This window comes from Botrytis sinoallii, assembly GCF_014898435.1.
Source record: "Botrytis sinoallii strain Bc 23 chromosome Unknown BSIN_010, whole genome shotgun sequence".
Lineage (NCBI taxonomy): Eukaryota > Fungi > Ascomycota > Leotiomycetes > Helotiales > Sclerotiniaceae > Botrytis > Botrytis sinoallii.
In genome coordinates, this window is record NW_024066037.1 from 1234600 (window position 1) to 1257013 (window position 22414).

At 43.5% G+C, this 22414-nt stretch overlaps 10 protein-coding genes across 10 annotated transcripts; 5 read left to right on the forward strand and 5 right to left on the reverse strand.

Moving 5' to 3' along the window:
* Window positions 1–1075: 1075 nt before the first annotated feature.
* EAF02_006511 (uncharacterized protein) lies at window positions 1076–2075 on the forward strand (the record flags this gene model as incomplete). The annotated part of the gene is made up of 4 exons (XM_038902559.1): window positions 1076–1143; window positions 1205–1394; window positions 1718–1920; window positions 2024–2075. 4 exons carry the CDS (start codon window positions 1076–1078, stop codon window positions 2073–2075), a joined length of 513 nt encoding a protein of 170 aa, XP_038757779.1.
* A 2996-nt stretch (window positions 2076–5071) lies between these two features.
* EAF02_006512 (uncharacterized protein) lies at window positions 5072–6456 on the reverse strand (the record flags this gene model as incomplete). Its single annotated transcript, XM_038902560.1, has 3 exons — window positions 5072–5647; window positions 5845–6166; window positions 6218–6456. 3 exons carry the CDS (start codon window positions 6454–6456, stop codon window positions 5072–5074), a joined length of 1137 nt encoding a protein of 378 aa, XP_038757780.1.
* Window positions 6457–7261: 805 nt separating this feature from the next.
* On the forward strand, window positions 7262–8410 carry EAF02_006513 (uncharacterized protein; the record flags this gene model as incomplete). Its single annotated transcript, XM_038902561.1, has 1 exon — window positions 7262–8410. The coding sequence occupies one exon, from the start codon at window positions 7262–7264 to the stop codon at window positions 8408–8410; it is 1149 nt and encodes a 382-aa protein (XP_038757781.1).
* A 70-nt stretch (window positions 8411–8480) lies between these two features.
* EAF02_006514 (uncharacterized protein) lies at window positions 8481–10500 on the reverse strand. The gene is made up of 4 exons (XM_038902562.1): window positions 10226–10500; window positions 9112–9186; window positions 8865–9044; window positions 8481–8809 (listed from the first exon to the last, which is right to left on the reverse strand). Exons 2-4 carry the CDS (start codon window positions 9164–9166, stop codon window positions 8709–8711), a joined length of 336 nt encoding a protein of 111 aa, XP_038757782.1. The 5' UTR covers window positions 9167–9186; window positions 10226–10500; the 3' UTR covers window positions 8481–8708.
* Window positions 10501–10837: 337 nt separating this feature from the next.
* On the forward strand, window positions 10838–12370 carry EAF02_006515 (uncharacterized protein). Its single transcript, XM_038902563.1, has 2 exons — window positions 10838–11182; window positions 11238–12370. The coding sequence occupies exons 1-2, from the start codon at window positions 10889–10891 to the stop codon at window positions 12282–12284; spliced, it is 1341 nt and encodes a 446-aa protein (XP_038757783.1). The 5' UTR covers window positions 10838–10888; the 3' UTR covers window positions 12285–12370.
* An 845-nt stretch (window positions 12371–13215) lies between these two features.
* Window positions 13216–16645, reverse strand: EAF02_006516 (uncharacterized protein; the record flags this gene model as incomplete). The annotated part of the gene is made up of 8 exons (XM_038902564.1): window positions 13216–13590; window positions 13634–13714; window positions 13768–14110; window positions 14158–14387; window positions 14436–15022; window positions 15091–15427; window positions 15487–16232; window positions 16294–16645. 8 exons carry the CDS (start codon window positions 16643–16645, stop codon window positions 13216–13218), a joined length of 3051 nt encoding a protein of 1016 aa, XP_038757784.1.
* Window positions 16646–17449: 804 nt separating this feature from the next.
* On the reverse strand, window positions 17450–18233 carry EAF02_006517 (uncharacterized protein; the record flags this gene model as incomplete). The annotated part of the gene is made up of 5 exons (XM_038902565.1): window positions 17450–17539; window positions 17601–17660; window positions 17747–17795; window positions 17928–18155; window positions 18214–18233. 5 exons carry the CDS (start codon window positions 18231–18233, stop codon window positions 17450–17452), a joined length of 447 nt encoding a protein of 148 aa, XP_038757785.1.
* A 502-nt stretch (window positions 18234–18735) lies between these two features.
* Window positions 18736–20107, forward strand: EAF02_006518 (uncharacterized protein; the record flags this gene model as incomplete). Its single annotated transcript, XM_038902566.1, has 3 exons — window positions 18736–19231; window positions 19281–19924; window positions 19979–20107. 3 exons carry the CDS (start codon window positions 18736–18738, stop codon window positions 20105–20107), a joined length of 1269 nt encoding a protein of 422 aa, XP_038757786.1.
* A 361-nt stretch (window positions 20108–20468) lies between these two features.
* On the forward strand, window positions 20469–21218 carry EAF02_006519 (uncharacterized protein; the record flags this gene model as incomplete). The annotated part of the gene is made up of 1 exon (XM_038902567.1): window positions 20469–21218. One exon carries the CDS (start codon window positions 20469–20471, stop codon window positions 21216–21218), a length of 750 nt encoding a protein of 249 aa, XP_038757787.1.
* A 65-nt stretch (window positions 21219–21283) lies between these two features.
* Window positions 21284–22084, reverse strand: EAF02_006520 (uncharacterized protein). Its single transcript, XM_038902568.1, has 3 exons — window positions 21909–22084; window positions 21758–21856; window positions 21284–21705 (listed from the first exon to the last, which is right to left on the reverse strand). Exons 1-3 carry the CDS (start codon window positions 21919–21921, stop codon window positions 21668–21670), a joined length of 150 nt encoding a protein of 49 aa, XP_038757788.1. The 5' UTR covers window positions 21922–22084; the 3' UTR covers window positions 21284–21667.
* Between the last annotated feature and the right edge of the window lie 330 nt (window positions 22085–22414).

A 22414-nucleotide genomic window follows, 5' to 3' on the forward strand; every position in this document is an offset into this window, starting at 1 on the left:
TCTATAATTTTGGGTTTAGCATGGGACAGAATGGGTGTATATTGTCCTCTTTCTTTCCTATCTTTGCATTGGATTAAACGTGTCGCGCTCAAAGCACAGAACGTTTACGCAAAATTTACTCGCACTTCTCATCTCTCTTTTTCTTATTGCTCATGTTTATGGGAAATACGGCTGCGTGATTGGTACATGGATTGGGAAAAGGGACACTTCTCTATTACCAAGGAGTATAAAACAGGACATGAAAGATATGGATGAATGAACAGATATGATAAATGAACGGATATGTTTGCAGGATTTTAAGCTAGCGAAATTTATACTATCTTGGGTTTTATTTGATATATTTCTTTGTCGCATCTTCACTTTAATTGAATTCGCCGGCAAGTCAGCGGGGTTGATCTCATTTACACAGCGACTGCTTCCTCATCCCTACATATCGCACAACTCCGCCGAATTGTGCATCAATCCAAGTCTTTTGATTTACAGCTGACGTTGGATTTTTCGATCTGATTCTTTTTTAATGAAATGCAATCAATCTATCTAGTACTCAAAGCAATTCAGCTTGTTGAAATCGGTCCACTTTTGGAGTTACAACGCACTGAGGACTTGTGTAACACGTGATTACCAACATCACAAGCCGTCCCCTCCTCCGTGGTGGGGCGATGAGGGGTTGATTACAAACCCAATTGTTTTAGCTCGCTAACTTACACAATGTTGCAGCTTTGGCGGCTGAAAAGGGGTGAACATGTGCTCATCATGAATAGATTGGTAATAATCTGATTGGCATGGAAGAAGGTAGAATGTAAAATACGAGTGGAAACTGAAGGCGGGGACGGGGACGGACTTGGAACTGAAGCACAGGTAGAAATGTGGAGATATTTGTTGTACCTGTGTTATCACCCACCCACCTTGGTATCTATAAAACGGAAGAACGTCCTTCGGTGACATGTAATTTTTAAACCTTAACTAACTAGTCCTCTTCTCTTCTCTTCTCTCTGCCCTTTTACAAACAATTCAACCTCAAAGTTACACACAAAGTACTCACACTCACAAACGTACATTCAATCATTCATCTAAAATGGCTCTCTCACTCTACGATATCTCAGTTGTCCCTTTCATCAAGAGCCTCAAGACATTATCAAGTCAGTCTTTCCTATCTCATTCGCTATATCTCTCCTCCCATTTCCCTTTGTACATTGATTAACAGCGTCTCCACAAAACTCCTCGCAAAAGGACAAGCACACTTTGAAGATGAATCTAAAATTATCAACGCAAAACTGATTGATGATATGGGAGATTTGATTTACCAGATCCAAAGAGCTTCTGACGCTGCTAAGGGATTGGCAGTCCGGGTTGCTGGTGCAGAAAGTGTTGCTTTGGAGGACAACGAGAAGGATGTGAGTTTAAGTTTGGGTTTACTTTTTTCCTTTTGGAGTATAAATGAGGGCAATTGGGCTTGCAGGAAACAAAGTAATTCATCGAGTGATGAACATGCATCTTTGTGATCACCCATGTTTGGGTAGAAGTATATCAATTGAGATCTGGCATTCGACAAAAGTCTAGAGTTAGGGTGGGGGTAGAAGAGCTTGTGTAGGCACATGGCCTCCACTCACAGTCCGAAGCTTCTTGACTTTTGCCTACCACATCTCATTTTCTCTATGCTGTTTATCCCTCAAACCTTCGACCATACAAGATTCCATCATTCTAACAACCTCTACAGTTCGCCGCTCTCTATACCCGTATCAACCGCACAATCGAGATTCTCGAAGCCCTTCCCTCTACCTCTACAGATGGCAAGGAAGATACCGAGGTAGTATTGAAGCTCCCTAGTGGAGACCTGAAATTCACTGCCAAGGACTATGTTCTTAACTTTGCAGTTCCAAACTTCTACTTCCATATCGTTACTGCTTATAACATTTTGAGGTATGTTTCAATATATCTAATTTCCCTGAAGATAGAAAGATGACTAGGCGGAGGAGTTTCGACAAGACATTTGGAAGATAAGCTAACGCGGATGTGTGTACAGAAAGGAAGGCGTACCGGTTGGAAAGTTTGATTACCTTGGAAGAGGTAATTGATAATACTGTAGATGACGGAGTAAGGAAATGGTGTTTTATTACCATGGTGCAGGTTGGGAATTCATCCACGGCATTTATTTTAGCTCCACGACCAATGAAAATTTACATTCTTAAGACAGTTCCTTACATACGCCATATACTTATGAGCGCTTTTCCAGTCTCCTGATTTCTTACTATGCAAGTGTTATATATCAGCTTAAGCGATTACAGATATTTTAGTAATCATCATGTCATACTCGTCATATCATACTCATCGTGGCGTGCTCAACATTAACCTTCCCCTTAGGGCTGAGAGCAAAACGATAATTCACTTTCACAATAACTAGTGTCTTCTAATCAACACTAGCGTACCCTCTCAACAACTAGCTCCCTCGAAATCTCAAAAATCCTTTGCGCTCGTCTTTTCATTGGTTCCCATGATACAATGACGTCAATTTCGAGATCGTTCAGATATGCAACAAATTGCAGTTGGGACTCTAGAACGGGATCTAAATCGACCGGATTCACTTGTGCTAGGGTTCGGGAATACTAGTTCCTATTTACTAGTGTCCAGTGAATACATTAACTTGGTACGCAGTTCGGACTGAGATATCTCATTTCTTTGCGCGAGGAAATCTATTGGTTCTGCGGATGCGGTGACGTCAATTTCGAGATGGAGCAGATGTGCAACAAATGGGTTGTTGGGGGGCTAGGGACTAGGGCTGAGTGGGTTTAAATTCACTTTTGTTTGTTTGTGGGATGATAGTGTGTTCTCGTTTTTTTAAATTTAGATGAGAGTTTAATTTGGAGGGGTTTGGTATTGAAGGAGAGAGAACTTTGCAACCAGTATGTGAGGTGTAGGTAGTATGTGAAGTTTATGATAGTACTAGTGTTAAGCTCGTTATTTCTGAGAAAGAAAATGCTGTGTCGAAAAGTTATATAGAATCAAGATTCTTTCTCTTGTAATATGTCATGATGATTTCCTTATGTTGGTTGTTGTTTTGCATACAGAAATCGAGATCATTCTCCAGAGAGGGGCGTTTGTCTCTTGGGGCCGTTGGATGATCTCTCTTTTGTTGTTATGGTTCTTGGTATATAGCATCATAGAATTTCCATAATCAAATGCGGTGTTGGGAGGTGAAACAAGTGAAGGCTAGTCCTGGTCTGGATCTGTTTTAGCTTTCTAGCTCTAGACTCGAATCAAGCGAAAGATTACCAGATCTAAAACGAGATTGGTAGACTGGGAAATTCCCCTAGAATAGTTACTAAGCATGAGTATTTCCCCCGTTGATGTTCTACGGGGGTTTCTATAATCAATATTGTAGTTCAATGGTGGGGGATTCTCAATACCTAAACATATTTAGGACCTCTAGTTCGTTGGGAAAGACTTCACTCCCTTGGAATATATACTCGTCTTGAATGATTAGTTTCTTTGGAAACCATCAATCAATGCACCAATTTGAGTTTAGAGAAATGTCAATCTGTATTCAGAAACTCATAATATCCTGAGCTTCGCCGTCTAGTCTGTGTGCTAATTTGACACTTTGGAATGTGGGATACATCATCATCTTGAGCGTACAAGTTGGAGTGAAATATGTGACGAGATATTTGAGCTAAACATGAATACTAAAGATGGACGGTAGAGGTTAAAGTCAAACTAGCGATCCGGCATCAAGGAGCATCTTTAGATTATGGTATGACACCATAGGGCGAGCGATGACCTGCAAACAAAATGGCTCCATAAACGCCATTTTTAGCGAAGCCATGACGACGTAGAGTCACGGAATCATGGCATCATGCACTCAGATGAACAAATGAATTTCCTCTGCCTATCTTCAACCTTTATTTCTCTTCAACTATACATCTTCATCAACCAACCCAACCAGATAGATTATATTAATCGATGATTTTTTTGAAGTAGCAATCAAATCTTCATGCCACCACCATCAGAGTTTTTATTCAAGTTGCAACTACGCATGTATGCTGACATCTCTCTAATGAATGTAATTGGAGTATTTACCAGCGCATTCATGACAAGTCTTGACATTCCCAAGCAGTCCATTTCTCGCCTGTAGTACTAGTGCCCAAAGCGAGCATGTAGCGATATTTCTAGAAACAACAAATCCACAACTGTCTCCTAAGGAATTCTGTAGAGGCTTTGCAACCAGCAACAGAATGAAGAACCATCCTCACTTTATTACTATTTCGACACATGCTTGTCGCAATCCATTCAACACCATCATTTCTGTGCTTTTACAAACAAGAAGAAAGCTCACTCAAATCGCAAAACGTAAAGCTAAATGCCTGTGCTAAACCTACGACACGGACAGACCACTTGATCTCTTCTCACTTCGTTCAGACCATGCAGGAAATCAATCTGACCTTCATCGTTCCTCAAAAATGAGGTGCTAACGATATCGAACTCCACTTCTCACATATACACTCCTCCAAATCTATAAATCTACCGCTTAAACTCCACCCCTATCTTCAATACCCTTCAGCAAAACCACACTCCCATATCCATTATCCATCCTTCAATCTTAAATGCCATCCTCAAATTTCCCCTTCAGAAGAAATACAACACTTACCCAATTGGAAACACAAACGAATACATTCCCCCCTCTCAGAAAGTGTATTCAGAATACCAGCATACAATACATACCCTCCCTATCATCTGACACATAATTGCGAGCAGTTCAGAAGTTGAGGGAAGTCGAGTAGCACAAGATACTTGAGCCAACATTCACATTCGTAGAGAACATTGAGTATTGTATTATTATCTTTATATTCTTCATAAGTATTACAATCGTTCTATAATATGCACATGCTAGGTATCGTTCCAGCATTCATTTTGGATCAAGATATCCTCATCCCAAACATCAAGTCCAGTGCCGTAGTAAGAGAAAAGCTTCAGTCAATATATGTCTTATATATGACCAGTAGCTCGTATGAGGGATCACAAACACGTAAGTTCATGATCACTCAACCCATCCCAAATCCAATCAAACGCCCCAACCTTATGCCAAAGGCTTTCTTGCAACCATCAAATACATAGGGGTGAACAAATCTTCCCTAGCACCAGCAACCAAACAATCAGCAGCCAACGCCAATGAATCAGCTGTCTTTTGTGTTCCGTGTGGTGCTAACTTCATGTACTCCAAAGCACCGACAAATTTGTGGACTAATCCTCGACCAACCTTGGTCATACGGGCAATAGTGAAGAAATCTCCAATGGTACCCATGTGCTTGAATTCACCAGCCAAAGGATAATACCATGGAGTAGCATCTGGTCTCTTGGCCAAATCCTCATTGAGTACGAGTTCGAACCCAGCGGCTTTGATGGCGGCGATACCCTCAGAAATCTTGACCATGTTGGAGATTCCGTCACCTTGCTCAATACCGAGACGAATCTCACGGTGATGTTCATTGTCGTTATCGTAGTTATCGGTCATGAGCCATTCGTAGACACCGAAAGTTCCACCTGGCTTGAGAACCTTGAAAATTTGGGAGTAAACACCCTCGAGGGATGGGGCGTGAACAGTTGCTTCAATTGCATAAACAGCATCGAAAGAGTTTTCTGGGAAAGACATTTGCTACAAAACTGTTAGTCATGGTCCAAGAGAGGAGGCGTGCGAATGAAGATATGTGAAGTCTTTGTCAGTGCATATGGTGAAAATTGTCTCATGGCTTGATCTCTCAAGCTCTGAAGTAGCAAATACTTTAAAATTGCGTAGCATCATATAGAATCCACACATCTCCGTGGCTTGAAATCAAGAAAAGTTGAACATACCATGAAATCTCCCTTGACAAATTTCAATTGATCAGACATGCCCTCCTTTGCCGCATATCGAGTCGCACGCTCAATTTGATAATCGTTGTTGTTCAAACCAGTAATGTGTGCTCCAGTGAACTTGGCAATCTCTCTTGCTGGTCCACCGACACCGCATCCAACGTCTAAAACTTTGTCACCATCCTTGATACCAATTTTGGCTGCGAGGTAATGTTCGTGACGAGCAATGGCTTGGTAAAAAGGCTCCCCGTATGCGAAACGACAGAAATGGAAAGATTGTCCCCATCCATATTCGTAAAGATCGGTTGCGAGATTGTAGTAACTATACATATATTAGTATTCAGTTTTGCTTGAGATCAACGGAACAACTCACTGTCTGGTCAAAGTAGCATATTCTGCAACGCGTGCATCTCTGTCTTCCTTGGTCTCATTCTTAGCAGCCTTGTCATCCCAATGCTTGAAGTATTCATCAACAGCAGCCTTTTGAGCTGAAGAGTCCTTTCCCATCATAGCACGGAAACCGCCCTCGGCACTGGATGAATCCTTATGCATTGCTTTGTTGAAAGCAGCATCGCGGGAGTGATCCTCGTTCTCGAGCTTGGTTGGAGCCATTGTATATATTGAATGAATTCGTAAATTAGAAGACGTATTATTTTAAAGAAAGCGGTATTCGAGTTGATCGAATTTTGAAGAATTAAATGAAGGTAAAGTAAAGTTAAGTGGAATGGTGAAAGTTTAGGACATTGAAGAAAGGGGAATTTCTGATAGATATTTATCAACACCATTGAAATTATGGCCAGGGTAATTTAGTTACCCCTAGTCGTATAGCGAATCGTATTCGTGTACTAGGCCCGAAGTGATAAATGTAAGGGGTCTCAAGCCTCCAATTGGTCATTGAGCCTCAACCATGAATGGGGAATTTTCGATAGGCGGCGGGACAGCAAATTGTGCAGATTAGACTCGAAAGGCTGGGCAATAAAATCGTTGGCATTTTTGGATACACCGGTAGTGAGAAGAAACGGTGAATGAAGGATCAGAGTGAGGATTTCTATCACGGTGCACCGAGGTCTCAGAATCCTTCAAATCATTCACATGTAATAAAGACTGGGAAATAGATTGAAAGGTATACATCATTGAGGAAGCCGGAAAGATAATATTTGCTAGGTAGGAAAAGGCAAAGAAGCCCATTGTTTTGATTTGTAAGGCTATCTATCAGCCTTATCACGTGTACCCATGCGCAACTGCATTAGTCAAATTCCTGATTTTGAATTTCTTCGCCTCTTCTTCAGCCTTTCCTAGCTTCTATCATCAAGCCAACAAAATATCAGCGTCACTTTGTCGCAAAAGACACACTAAAACACACGATATCGACACCGTTATCCTACAAATATCATAACAACATATAAATTCCTTAATCATGCCACCACAAATCAAACAAGATCTCAATCGCTCCGGATGGGAAACCACCGACTTCCCCTCCGTCTGCGAAAATTGTCTTCCCGATAACCCTTTCGTACAAATGATTAAACAAGACCACGGCGAAGAATGCAAACTTTGCACACGACCTTTCACCGTCTTCCAATGGAAAGCCGATCGCACAGCTCGTAGTAAACGCACAAATATCTGTCTCACATGCGCGCGATTGAAGAATTGTTGTCAATGCTGTATGTTAGATTTGAGTTTCGGTTTACCGATAGTGGTTAGAGATGCGGCGTTGAAGATGATTGCACCGGGACCGCAGAGCGAGGTCAACAGAGAATACTATGCGCAGAATCATGAGAAGGAAATCGAGGAGGGAAAGGGAATGGAAGAGTATGAGAAGACGGATGAGAAGGCTAGAGAGCTTTTGAGGAGGTTGGCGAACAGTCAGCCTTATTTCAGAAAGGGGAGAAAGATGATTACGGATGGGGAAGGTAGTGGTAGCGGTGCTGCAAATGGAAGTCAAAGTGAGAAGGGAATAGCATTGGCAACCAAGGGACCAGGGCCGATCCGAACACGAGATGGACAACCGAGCAGGGGTGCAGGTCGGGGTGGTAGAGGCGGGGCCAGAGGAGGGAGAGCTTTCCCTAGTGCGGCGCAATTACCACCAGGGCCTCAAGATATCTTACCACCTTCCGACAAATCAATCACTTCGCTTTTTATTACTGGTGTTGAAGACGACTTACCAGAATATAAGATTAGGGATTTTTTCTCGCCATATGGGAAATTAAGATCATTGGTCTGTTCGCACATGTCACATTGCGCATTCATTAATTATGCGACAAGAGAAGGAGCCGAAGCTGCAGCAGAAGCCTTACAAGGAAAAGCTATAATTGCGGGTTGCCCATTGAGAGTACAGTGGGGAAGACCCAGACCCATTGGTACGATGGATAAGGATGAGCGCATAGCTACCGGCAGGGAAGGACGATCCGCGTTTTCGAGTTCGGGTTCGGGTTCACAGAGAAGAGCGATTGAGGGTGGTGCTTCACAAGCTGCAGCTCCACGGGATGATTTGGCTAGTATGTCGGCAGTTCCTGCTCCACCTGGTGCAGGCGACGTGCAATATGCCAGTTTGGCCGGTAATTAGGGGGTTTGATAAACGGAAATTGTTCTTTCGGGTGTTTGGGAGTTGGGAAGCCAAAGGCTCTGGGAAGTGGAGTGATCTTTGTATGTCTAGAAATACATTGCATATAATGACAATTGTGGCCTTTATGGTCACGACGTATACCTATTTTGCTTTGTGTCAATCTGTCTGTAAAACGTCCTCGCTATGCATGTCACCCTTTTGACCCTCTCAATACCGGCCTCGATGTCCTATATTTACATATCCACTTTTCTGCCCCCAACTCTCATTGTCTTCAGAAACCAATGTAACCTCAGATAACCTAGTCCTTACACGTCTTCCCGTCAATAGTAACGTTCTTGCCATTCGGCATCTTGATCGTATCATTATCTCCCCGTTCTGTATCTTCGTGAATGTTTAACTCTGTGATCTGTTAGCTTGATTTTGATCTTTCCATTATGTGAAGATTTTGACCTACTATACTTTTCATCCCCCTCTGCTTTCTGTCCCTGCACCACATTTCGCCTCAAGAATTGCGCAACATCTTCTGCATGCGCAATGGCAGCTATAGATTCTGGTGATTCGGGAGCGAGAGATCGGTTGGCGAGGAAAGTGCTACGGGCTTGTTTGCGCGCGGAAGTGAGAACCGCGATATCTTCTATGAGGGGGTTAGATACTGGTTGCTCTTGCAATTCTCGTTGTGAGATGGACAGGAAAGCACGAACCATTGAATGCGACTCGAGTCGCACGGAGAAGATGTCTGTAGGCTGCTAACGCCATGGCTTTTGATGTCTGTGAAACTACATAGCATATTTTGGTCAGCATACTTCTATCCTTTGAAAAAATAAAACGACAGCGATATATCATTTTATTAGGACTTCCTTTTAGGCGACGATGACTACCCCAAAGAGCAATTTCAAATGGAACTGTTGCCACACCCTGCTTTGTGTCGAAAACCAGGCATCCTGCGACTTCTATCTATGGATCAGATGAGATAGATGAAAGGAGGTCAACAGTACTACCCAAAGCAGACTATAGTGCAGCCTTCGAAACCATGGAGGTTAGGAGATGCTTTGGAAAGATAAACGAGGCACATAGCCAAGTTAATAACACAAGAATATTTCCAACTACATGGGTATATCCAGACTATAAGGGTTGCAGTAGAACTGCAACTTCCCCAGGGCTTTTCACATTACCCATGGCATGGAACAGCGACACGATAGACAGTGGGGATCAAAGACAAAGCAACAGGCGGAATTTTAGCACAAGAGATATCTCGTATAGAAAAAACGAGAGCCCGAGAAAAACCCACGCTCCTAGAAAAAGTCATGTTTGAGGCTATTGATAGACTGTATATGCGCCCCAAGAAAAACATCCAACGACCTTGAAGAGCAGGTATTCACGTCTACAGCGCCCAGCCCGGTTTCTCAGGCCTCTCAAATCACGGTTATAGCGCGAGACAGATGAAGGCGCATGCACGACTTGCTCAAGTCATTCATCTGAAAGCCCAAATTTGAATTCAAGAAGCTCAACTCCTCTAGCAGAATGCGAATTCGTCGAAGAACACAATGAAACTGAATCGCACTTCCCAATGAATTGTCAAGCAACATCAAGCTGTTCAGCAGAAGTCGAAAGCTTTGAGAAATCTAGTCCAACTATGGTACTGGAGAGCCCCAAGCCATACCGTCTACAACTTGGGCAGGCCTTGATGAAGAAGTCCGTTCAAAACGCGCCCGAAAATAGAGTCTCCAAAAAAAACCTTGAAGAGGGTGAAAACAACAAGCGAGAACAAAAAGCCGAAGGAGGAGAAGGGGAAGAGACCTGAGCTAGACCACGCACCTTAAAGCTTTGGCGGAAGTTCGTTAAGCAGAGCCTACGGCTACAAACGAGAGTGAGGAGAGAACTGAGGTTGATCAAATACTAGCGGGAGACTCAAAAGATTGGCCTCAATAAGAATTATCTTCTATGAGAATGGGAGACTAAATTCAAACACTGTGAGGAGGGTGAAAAGACTGGAATCTCTGTTAAGAATCGCAAGGAAAGTGATGCAGCGTGATTTCAATACAGCGCAGGAATTCCGTTCAAGCACATTAGTAAAGATGTCTTGGTGAAAGACTTTGGTCTGCTTAGCTAAGCATCCTTTTAGCCCACCAGGTCATTTGAAGTGGCATTGAATATTCGACGCAGGTGGTGTGATATTCCAACGGTCTATATGGTTTACAATACAATCAATCAAGTCAATTTTCCAAATTCTTTTTCATCTGAGATCTGAGAGTAACATGTAATTTGGCATTGAAGTTGCTGGTTGAGCACCCTCGGCCGTAGCCAATAATGTACAGTGAAGATTCTTACATGATTGGAGTCGCAAGCAAGTGTTATCTACAAGCGGCTGCGCGGCATAAAATAAGGGCGGTGAATTTAGCGAACAATTTTTTCGATCCTAGCATTCTAGCCTTTTCTTTCTCCCCTCCAACTTGTAAATAAAGCATTCAATAATTAAAAATGGCGTCTCATACTCAAGTCGCTTTACCTCTCCCTGTCCTTCCAGAAGGATGGTCCGCCGAGAAGGATTTCAACGCCGTTGGCAGCGTTTCTGCTGCAACTCAACGAAGCCTTGAGCCTGTTGGTCCTCACTTTCTCGCTCACGCCCGCAGAGCTCGTCACAAGCGTACCTTCTCTGAGGATGACCGTCTCGAAGCCCAGAACAACGTCAAGAAAATCGAAGATGATGACCTTGGCGAGATCAGCGAAGCTGAAGACCCAATGATGTTGTCCAGAGATGCTAAGGACTGGAAGGTAAATTTAAATATCTGCCAACCCCACTATACTTTTGCTAATGCTCAATTAATAGAACCAAGATCACTATGCTGTTCTCGGGCTCAGCAAATACAGATACAAGGCTACAGAAGATCAAATCAAGAAGGCACACAGAAAGAAGGTCTTGAAGCATCACCCTGATAAGAGAGCTGCCACCGGTGCCACCGAAGATGACAACTTCTTCAAGTGCATTCAAAAGGCCACCGATCTCCTCCTTGATCCCGTCAAGCGTCGCCAATTCGATTCCGTTGATGAAGCCGCCGATGTTGCACCACCATCCAAGAAAGACCAAAAGGACCAGAAACTCTTTTACAAGAAGTGGAACTCATGTTTCAAGGCCGAGGGTCGTTTCTCCAAGGTGCAGCCAGTCCCCAAGTTTGGTGATATCAACAGCTCCAAGGAGGAGGTCGAGAATTTCTACAACTTCTTCTACAACTTCGATTCATGGAGATCGTTTGAATACCAAGATGAGGACGTTCCAGATGATAACGAGAACCGTGATCAAAAAAGACACATGGAGCGTAAGAACAACAACGCACGTAAGAAGAAGAAGACCGAGGATTCTGCTCGTCTAAGAAAATTGTTGGATGATGCTTCCGCTGCTGATGAGCGTATCAAGCGTTTCAGACAAGAAGCAAGCAAGGAGAAGAACAAGAAGAAGTTCGAGAGAGAGGAAGCTGAGGCCAAGGCCAAGGCTGAGAAGGAAGCTCAAAAATTGGCCGCCGAGAAGGAAGCCAAGGAAGCCGAGGAGAAGGCTAAGGCCGACAAGGAGCAAGGAAAGAAGGCCAAGGAAGCCGCTAAGGCAGCTGTCAAGAAGAACAGACGTATCTTGAAGGGCAGTGTCAAGGATGCCAACTACTTTGTCGGAAGTGGAGATGCACCAGCATCTGCTATTGACGGTGTCTTGAACGATGTTGAGTTGGTTCAAGGCAAGATCGATCCCGATGAGTGCGCTGCTTTGGCTGGCAAGCTCAACGGCTTGAAGATCGCCGATGAGATCAAGAGTGTCTGGAGCGAGGAGGTCAAGAGATTGGTTGGTGCTGGTAAGCTCAAGGAGGGTGATGCCAAGAACCTTGCTTAGAGTTTAGAATCTTGTACTTGTACATGATGGGGCGTAGTGGTAGAAATAATTAGATATAGAATGATACTTCATGACCTTTCTAGTAATTTTCGACTTATCTTGTGTGCTTGTATGTGCTTCTACATGCTATACATTCTACAGATTTCACATTCAGGGGCGAATCAACCGAACTAGCTACTTCTCAGAATCTTCATATTATCGTAATCCCAGCTTACATCAACGTTTACACCAATATTTCGAATGAAATTTCTGTGAAACATTCCCTTCCCCCCCTTTTTTTGGAGTATGCCTGATGCACAATAAACTCCCATCATACCTCTTCTAAACCATACTTTCCTCTTCCCGGAATTCCTTCACATTCACAGAGTGGCGTTTACATCATACATAACCTCGCTTACATTATATCATATTGCGTATATCATCATCGGATATCACATAGGCAGCAAGATTGATGTTTATCAATTTTCAATTAGCAGCTAGATAACTAAAGAACCAAGGAAATCAAGAAAAGTAGCAAGGAAAATGATTTAAGATCATGCCTGTCTTCATCTGCCAGCGCAGATCTGGAATAAGAATGTAAATATGAAACTGTGAATATTCGTCTGTCTGCTGTCTGATATTGCTGTTGAATGCCTGATCCAAAGATCTGGAGATAACGTAATGTTCTGGGAATAGAAGATATTGATACTGCGATTTGTTGTTCGTAAGGCCGTAAATTTCGTAACTTTGTGAGATAATGGATATTTGATAATTGGGTGCTGATAAATGTGTGTGAATGCATAGCGGAGCGAAATGGCAGTTTTCGATCTTCTGATAAGAAGTGTACTAGCCGGCAAGGAAGCTCGGCTGATGCAGAGCAATGCGAAATAGGGGAGCAGATGAAAAATACGCTGTGGACGCAAGATCGAGGGCTGCGGAATGGGCAAACACTTTAAGCTCCTGGAACGTAATCGCCATCCTTTACATCATCCTCGACATCGCTGATGTCGGAGACAACAAAGGTGTCTTCTTCCATACCCTTCTCTGCCTTAAACTCAGATATGTCGATCTCCTCTTCTTCGGGCTCTTCTTCCTCCTCCACAACTGCTTCTGCAGCCTCTTCACCCCAGGCAGAGTGCAGAGTCGCGAAACTTAAGTTTAGCGCATCCCGCAACTTGACCTTGGATGGACAAACCCCACCAACTCCGCCTGTAAGGGTAGTATCCTTAATGGTATGGTTATCCATCATCATGCTGAACTCTTCCTTGATCTTAGCGGTTGCTGTGTCAGTACTCTTAGAGAATTCGTCCGGAAGCGTGGTACCAAGCTTTTGAAAAGCCCCACGAATTGCTTTGGAGCATTTCTTATACATGGGTCGAACCGTTTTTCTGAATGAAATCAACGTGGGTCTCAATGTTTGCGCTTGAAGTGACCTTTGCCTTGAAGAGTATCTTCGTGTTAGCGTCGTTCCATGCTGGTGCTAATGAAAACATGTTTAACATACCAAATTCTCACCACACTTTTCGTAGATGGGTAACCATATTTCTCGGATCTTTGGAACAATAAGCTGATGTGCATCAGTAGCTGTAGATTTGATCTTGGTCTGGAAAATTTCCTCGGCGTTATCCTTCAATGGTTTAGCACCTTTCATGACACTCTGCTTCCAAAGACCCAAAGGCTCAGCAACTTGAGGACAGATGGCTGTAGCTGCGCTCACAACACGATCAACGAATACGTTGATGACAACGCCGACAGAGTGGTTGTACTTTTGATGAAAATCAGGTAAAGTCTTGTGAACTGTTTTGCGCCAGTGCTTGATCATGTAGTCATCGAGGTACAAGGCACCTCTGCTTGAGGTTAGAAGAGTAACATGATCCGAGACTTAAACACTTACAAATCATCATTCCAATGATGTACTGTACCAGTATTGCTCTTCCAATCTCCCTGATTGCGATTACAAGCTCGGTGAGTTCCCCATGCCATTGGTCGCTGGGCCCAACCTCTGACGGCAATCTCACCATTTGCAACAGCTTTCTTCTCTGTTAATGGCATATGCTTAAAGATACCATTCTCAAAATGCTTCTCAATCTGATCGACTGTGCGCGTATTAAGCTCTCTTAACTTCTGTAAGTCTGAAGTCAGTATCAATCATTGCACTATCAAAGTAGCCACACATGCCTTGCATAGAATATCTACTTGCTCATCAAAAGCGTTTTCGATTTCATCTTTTTGAGCGGCGGGCAGCTTATACTCAACAGTCGTATCAGCGGCCCACAATCGCAACGAAGTTTCTAGACTCTCAATATCCGCCAAGAATGATTCAGCATTTCGGCTACGAGTGCCCAATGTAGCATTGATCAGCCATGCTCGCAAGGCTGGAATTCCAGTGTCCTTCACTGTGAAAAACCCTTGATTCGATCTCTGTCCCATCATAAGGTCGAAAAATGCCATAGAAGAGACACAGAAGACTTGCAAAGGCTTTTCTGCCTTCTTCTCCCCCATTTGCTTCCTGACGGCCTCGAAATCATCTCGTAACGCTGTAGTGGAAACTGCATTTCGGTTTTGAATACACGCTCGCACCTTTTTTGAATCAAGTATCCACTGTGTACCACGCAACTTTGTTAATGTTTGCTGAGCTTTAAGAAGCCAGCTTTCATGATCTTTGATCTTATTCTGAATCTCCTGAGCTTCCTTCTGCATTTCAAAATAATGCTTTTTGTTTTGTTTGTTCTCCGCCGCCAATGCAGGCGCAATGGGAGCTATCGAAAACACACACACACACCAATTAGCATCGCCCCAACCTTGATTGTGGAATAATGGAACATACCTGTATCGTCACGCTTGCGCTTCAACTTGGCAGTATTAATATGTGCTCCGAGTTCCTTCATCTGTTTATTGCGTTCAGCCAAGTCTTGCTTATACTCCTTTATGCTCTGTTTATATGTAGCCTCGGAGGCACTAATACATTCAATGCCTTCTTGATTTCTGGCTTCTTTCTCGTGAACATCGGTGAGTTGTTTGCTGACTTCCGGATGGGTCCTAATGTATCGGGCCACACTAAGAGATGAATCAATCTTGGTAACGATGAAGCATAGATGGTCGCTTGAAAACTGATCCTCTAATTGCAAGTAACGCTTTGTGATAGACCCAAGTAAATCTTGAGCCTTGAGAAAATCATTAGCATATATGTACTCCAGGGAGGGGAAAGGGAAAAGTGACTAACTGGCTTGTCTGAAGCTGCTCTGCTCGTTGGCGAAACAACACAGCTGAGAGTCAAGTTTTTTGTATAAGTTGCAGCAAGGGCCCCACGAGCTGCATTGGTGTCCAGTGAACCTGGAAGATCGACAAGAACGATGCCAGTCTTGAGAACTTCGGCCTTGATTTGGAGGCGAACAAGCTTAACAAGAGGCCATTGAGCGAATTCATAGGTACCATTATCTTCCTTGGAATTGCTGCTATCAATGTAGGGCTTGATAGAATCGGCAAATTTTAAAAGATTATCGCTCTTAATAGTTTTGCTCTGACCCAGGATATCTCGGACATTACAATGGTTCATGAGAGTGGCAACAGTTTGACGTTGCAATGCCTCGAGACTTTTGATGGAAGGATAGACACACTTAACTTTGCCGAAAGCAGCCTTGATCCGCTCGTCTCGCTCGAGATCTGGCTCTTCACTATCTCCATCCTTGTTAGATATCTTATCGGCAAGGTCCCGAAAAAGATTTTCAAGCTCAGACTCCCAGTCCTCCTTATTGATGCGATCAATAATAGCCACATAGGCAGCAGCTGGGTCATTTCTAGGGTTCCATGAAATTTCACAGATGACGGCGGTGCAAGCCTTTTCATCATCGGCAGGTAAAAGATCCTCAAGCCCAAGAACGGAGTTGATGAGGGTTGATTTTCCGGCCCCAATAACTCCGAGGAATCCGATCAGAACTCGGCACTCTTTCTTAGCTGCTCGTATTGCCGCTATGAAAATTGTCAGCGACAACACATTGTACGAGAAGAACCCGAGAAAATCATAGCTTACCAATACGTTCCAGCCACTTGGTGGAACTCCAAACTTCTGGGTGATGCTGAAGAGCAGCTTCTAATTCTCTGAGTGTAGTGAGACCATTTTTAACGGCTTCTTCCTTGATATCAACTTGGGTCAGCCTGTCAAGATTGCCACATCGCTGCCATGTTGGAATGACATGATTGGGAGCCTTGTCTGCGAATGAGGGAGTAGGTGATGGTGAGGGATTGCGCCTGGGAGAGTCAGCAGTAAATGTAAACGGAGATGCGCTACGTCGAGTGTGATTCTCATCGTCGCCTACGAAGACTGGACTGTCTTTAGGTGAAGGCGATTGCTCGGCCTCAAGCTTGACACGGAAGTCTGCCATCTTGAGGTCTCGAAGATTGTCTCGGTATACGAGCAAAGCAGTGACAAATACTTTGGATAGGTTGACCAGGTGTAGCAAAGAGTTTAAAGGGCTGAGCTTTGAGGATAATAAATGGAGGTTGCAGATAATAATTGAAGTTTCGTTGAAGGAGTAGAGGTGCAAGACAAAGTGAGATGAAGAGGCTCACACTAGCGCGCTAGCACTAGCGTCTAAGTTCAAATGCAAAAGAGTGAATTTGAACAATCAAAGGTGAGAGTGATACCATGAAGCAATGGCGATCGATCTGAGATGCTGGTGTGAAGCGAAAGATCGATAGCAGTAAGCTTGGCTTTCTGGAAAGAAAGCAAAGAGGAGCTGTTGTGGAGCTCAATGAAGTTCTGATATAGCAAAAGGTAAATGATTGAGAATTGAAGGAGAAGGTACAAAGTTGGAGGAGACAAGTGTTGATTAAGAAGTTTGCAAGGAGATGGATAAAGGGGAAACTTCTCCGCACGTGGGCTGAGTCGAAAATGTTGGCGAAGTGAATTCTAATTCATCCCATTATAGTAATCCTAGATCGATAGAGAAACTTGATGATGACGTTGCAGCACTTTTCGAAATCTTGTCCAACCATGAGCTGCCATTGCAAGAGAATTTCTTTCTCGTCATGATACCAAATTACGCCTCATGTAATTGGAATAAGATACAGAGCAAACAAAGACACCATGGGTATTGGAAGAAGTGCAGTTTGATTCTCAACACTATATACATGTATTTTCCTAATAGCGCCTCACCTCCGCTGAAATACGATGCCACATGAATAACTCATGGGCCGTAGTGTGCGTAAATTTGTCTTTTACGTAGATGCACAGGGGTTTCGCCTGCGGGGGTATCTGGAATAACCTTCTCGATTTTCTATGCACGACCCATATGATTAGTCGCTGCTCTTCATTGTAAATTATGTGAAATGACATACCAGATTGTCAAAGACACATTTGTTGAGCTTCCACTCCTGTGGTCGACATTGCCATAGTTGCTGGTTGTTGTTATCGAGGCATTTCCTACAACATTATTAGATATGACTAATTCAATCACATCCGGAGTTCGTAGAGTGTAACTTACCAGTGTTTTCCTGAACTCCTCAAGGCAGTGTTTGTTCACATCTTCAATTCTATGATTGGCGATTAGCCTAGAGTTCTACTGGTAAAATCAAAGTATCCAGCCAGGGTTTGCTCCAAATCACAAATCCCTTCATCGATGTTTGAAGTTCCACATCTGCAACCTCTTAAGGAGTAGCACTTACACGCTCCTCGCACACCTGGTAACTCTTCGGCCTTCTTTCAAACAATCAATCTCTCCCTTTCCAGGATTGTCATTCTTGCATTGCATGAAATCGTCATTGTAGGGTCTGCATCTTGCGCCGATAAAGAAACTCGCGGACAATAATGGCGCCGAACTGCTACCAATCTCTGTGACGGGCGGAATGTCCGCAGGTAATGGGGTAGTGTCAATCAAGACTTGCTGATTGAATCTGTGATCGCGGTTAGCATCAGGTAGAAGTATGGTAATCTGCAAGCTTAGAAACATACCTGGGTTGACGGGCGGCCATTTTGAAATATGTTGTGAGGAGATACTGGGTTCGCAAAGCCCGTAATTGAGTGTTTTGGAGGTTCAATGCAGTATGAAGCTTTAAGGTCAAGTCAAAAACGCGGAAGTTGATTGGCTCATCAGCCGACCTCTCAGCAGTCGCGACCGATCAAAAGAGCTTCGTCCCGACAACGAATTTATGTTCCAGCAAAATAAGAATTCAATTCACTCTCTATACCTTTCACCCTGTGAAAAATATTGTATCAGCTTCAACATTGAACAGTATCTCGTCAATTAAATTCTATTGTTCATGTTTTAGCTTAGAAAAACTAAATTGCCGCAACGTATATCCGATAAAATATTACAATCCCAATAATATATTATCAAGCGCGTTCGCAAGGTCAACATTTTCTTAAATAGCTGCAATTATCCATTGTACCACAATCTCCTCGAGGCTACTTGCATCTTCCTTCAGTGATTCTATTTCGGCACTTCTATAATCCCGGACGCATAGAAGAACAGCTATGTTTGGAAGTACTTTCGGTCAAAGCCAGCCAGCTGGCGGAGGTTTATTCGGGTCAACAAATACCGCACAACCTTCAGGTGGTTTATTTGGATCTACAAATACCGCGCAAAAGCCAGGAGGATTATTTGGCTCGACCACAACTACAGGAGCTCAAAACCAGGGAGGAGGGCTCTTCGGCGGCGCAGGGCAAAATACTCAACAAAATCAACAACAGACTGGCGGACTTTTCGGTGGAGGACTAGGAACAAGCACTCAACAGAACCAGCCTCAAGCGGGAGGATTATTTGGAGCAAATGCACAACAGCCACAGCAGCAACAACCGGGAGGTTTATTCTCTGGACAGACTATGGGAGCGCAGCAGCAAAACACAATCCTGGGAGGATCACAGCAACAGACTGGTTTATTTGGACAGACGCAATCGTCGCAAGCTTTGGGCCAGTCACAAGGACAATTTGGAAATTCTTTGTTTACAAATACAAGTGGACTGAAACCTCGTACGTACCTATCGAGACTCATTCAAAGCGCGAACTAATTTTGATGCAGGAGAAAAGAGTGTGATAGACCAGATTGAAACAGTTGTGGGTAAATGGGATACAGGAAGCAAGGACTGTGCCTTCCAATATTTCTTCTATAATAATGTTGGTGTGGACGAAGCACCATTCTATCAACCACAACCCAACGAAGACCCAAGAGCTTGGGAAGAAGCCCTTTCGAAAAAGCCAGGACCTGGATATATTCCAGTCGCATGCATCGGTTTCCAAATGATGGGCGACAGGATCAAAGCCCAGCAAAACCATCTTGCAGCATTCAATATTCGGTTACATGATATCAATGCTAGCTTGTCGAACCTACTTCAAAATCACGACACGAGGACTAGTATACGGGCAATGGATGCGAGAAGGAAACATGTGGTCTTAAAACAACGATGCATAGCATTGGCGACTAAAGTGCAGGTCCTAAGAAACAGAGGCTATGCTCTTAGTGGAGACGAGGAGGACCTGAAAGCTAAACTTATTAAGATAGAAAAGGGGGCTAGCGATCCAGCACTGGGTGCCAGAGCAGAAGAGATCTGGGCTCGAATGATCAACGTTCAAGAGCGAGGTCGGTTATTGAGGACGGAACTGGAGAAGGTTGGGCAAGAAAATGGAGAGATTTTGGACGACACCATGACCGCGCGATGCAAGAAGGTAATTGTCACAGTTTCTACCGAAGTAATGATACGATGCTGACTCACAAACTAGATTCTCGAAGACTATCAAACTCAATTAGCACATTTAAAAAAGGAGTTGGATAGGGTACACAAGGATTATGTCGAATGGGAAAAAGAGCAGCCACCACAAATGGCAGCGAGGACAAGATTTGGCCGATGATTGATGCGAAATACCCATGGTTAGTTTGATCGGAAGTGCTTTAGACTTCATGGAGTTGGTTGGGATGTAAAAAAAGGATAGACATTGTATAATATGGAAGCTTAATTACAGACTAATAGTAGTAATTTCTCTTTCACTTCAAATTGATCGCAAATAACTGCCTATAATGTATTGATCTTGAAAGATAGGCTTATGCACATGTCATAATTACGCCCTTATCATTTCTCTCAATGGGGCCAAGTGACTCATAGCCTAAGATCAACCTCCTATAAAGATAAGAGACTCATTTGATGCCGAAATTCAAAAGTCTTCATCTGTACTATCAAGCGACCAATTGATTTTCGCAAACTTTTCGTTCAAAATGACACCACCCCCAATCCCACCCGTCTCCCTCTACCCCGCCGACTTCGAGACCTCCTTCCCGACCGTCTCCCCAAATTCCCCTCCCTTCCCCTCTCTAATCCCCATTTCCCATACCACAAATCGCATTTCCCTCGTTCCGCTCTCTGCAGACCACATCCCCAACCTCTGGAAACACGTCGGCGGAGCGGAAAAATATGTGCTCTACAAATATATGCCCGGCGGACCCTTTAACACCATTGAAGACTTCACAGCATATCTCACGTGGCTTGTTAATTACTCTGAATCTAGCTTCGTTAATTGGGCAATCATCTTACCAAGTGGAGAAGCCGTGGGAATCATAAGTCTGTTGAATATTGTACCAGATCAGAGGAGAATTGAGGTTGGACATGTGTTATTCTCGAAGGTACTGCAGAGGACCACAGAGGCGACGGAAGCTTGTTTTCTTTTGATGGATTACTGTTTTAAGTTGGGGTATGAGAGGGTGGAGTGGAAATGTAATGCGGAGAATATGGGAAGTAAGAGGGCGGCGGAGAGATTGGGGTTTGTGGCGGAGGGGCTTTTCAGGAGACACATGGTCGTGAGGGGACGGAGGAGGGATAGTTGGTATGCGAGTGTGATTTTGGATGAGTGGGAGGGGGTCAGGGGGGCACTAGTAGAGTGGTTGGAGCTGGAGAATTTTGATGAGAAGGGGGGGCAGAAAAGGAAAGTGGAGGAGATCAGGGAGGAATTGCTGAGGAAGTTTGACTAGAAAGTCTATGGAGCGGGCGAGACTGGTGCTGGTGCTGGTAGGAGAAGGGGAGAAGAGGTCGAGAACTTCTGTTGCATATAGACTTGATTTGACAGATGCATAGAAACATGATCTTGTATGACGTATGTAGCAGCAGTGTTCCGGATATTACAAAAAGCGTTCTTGTTCATATGCAACTTCGTTTTGATAGCCTCTCTATCTTTGGCTGCGATGCCCTGAAGAGCAGAGTTACGCTGCTAGAGCTTTTTATAGAGTATATGTATGATCCCCTCTCGATCCTCGCGATTTTTACTCTCTAGCACGAAAGAAATATAAGTGACAATGCCAGCAATTTATATATGCAGCGCTTGTACATTATATCCATGCATATTCCCATTCTATTGTACACCTCCTCGATCTTCTCATGCGCTTATGTTGTACAGGTCATGATGCATTATTCGTTTGCAATCCTAGATGAGGTTTTGAATGCTCTTGACGGCGAAAGGTGCTATCGTAAAGTCAGTACAGATAGGGTACTAATAGAAAAGAGTAAAACATACAAAGATAAAGAAGAATAGACCATGTAATGACTCGTTGTACGGTAAGGGTAGCTTCTTCCTCTTGAGCCTTAAGCTCGGCTGCCGATGGTGGTGGTGGTGCTAGAATTGAAGTTAGAAAAGTTCGCAGATATGATTTAGAGATGTCACCTACGTCCTCCGAACATTTTTGTGGTGTAAAATTGTAGATGTGTTGAAGTATTAAGGTCGACGATGAGTTGATGTTTTACACACTACAATTATGAATTTTAATCTTTCTTCCCGTCACATTTGCTTACTACTTCCATGTGCGTAATTAGAACATTTAAGGTTTCGTGGTAACTACACTAAACTGAAAACGGTTTCGTGGCCCATCAATCACTGTTTTGAGTGAATCTTTTTTCGGCTTGACTGAACTTATCTTGTCATGAATCCTTATCCCGCCTCTAGTTCTATCATATTAGAAAAAAAGTCACTAGTCGGATAATCTTTAGATTTCATATAAAATAGACTCATCTCTCATCTTTTCATTTATTATACTCACTGTCGTTTTCCTTTATTGTTTCATAAATCTCATATCTCACTCATATCTGATAGTATCTCTATCTCTATCATCTTATCTGAATGTGGGGTTTATGACAGTCGGTGCACTCACAATCCTAGCTGTTCCTAATATTCCCG

Bases quoted from the DNA above. Each gene is read 5' to 3' on its own strand.
- EAF02_006515 (XM_038902563.1), top strand. From the start codon at position 10,889: ATGGCGTCTCATACTCAAGTCGCTTTACCTCTCCCTGTCCTTCCAGAA. The intron at 11,183-11,237 runs GTAAATTTAAAT...CTCAATTAATAG, and splicing joins GAGATGCTAAGGACTGGAAG to AACCAAGATCACTATGCTGT.
- EAF02_006520 (XM_038902568.1), bottom strand. The intron at 21,706-21,757 runs GTATGTTTTACT...ACTTTACGATAG, and splicing joins GTCTATTCTTCTTTATCTTT to CACCTTTCGCCGTCAAGAGC.
- EAF02_006514 (XM_038902562.1), bottom strand. From the start codon at position 9,166: ATGGCGTTAGCAGCCTACAGACATCTTCTCCGTGCGACTCGAGTCGCA. The intron at 9,045-9,111 runs GTTCGTGCTTTC...ACCCCCTCATAG, and splicing joins GACTCGAGTCGCATTCAATG to AAGATATCGCGGTTCTCACT. The intron at 8,810-8,864 runs GTAGGTCAAAAT...AACAGATCACAG, and splicing joins AGAGGGGGATGAAAAGTATA to AGTTAAACATTCACGAAGAT.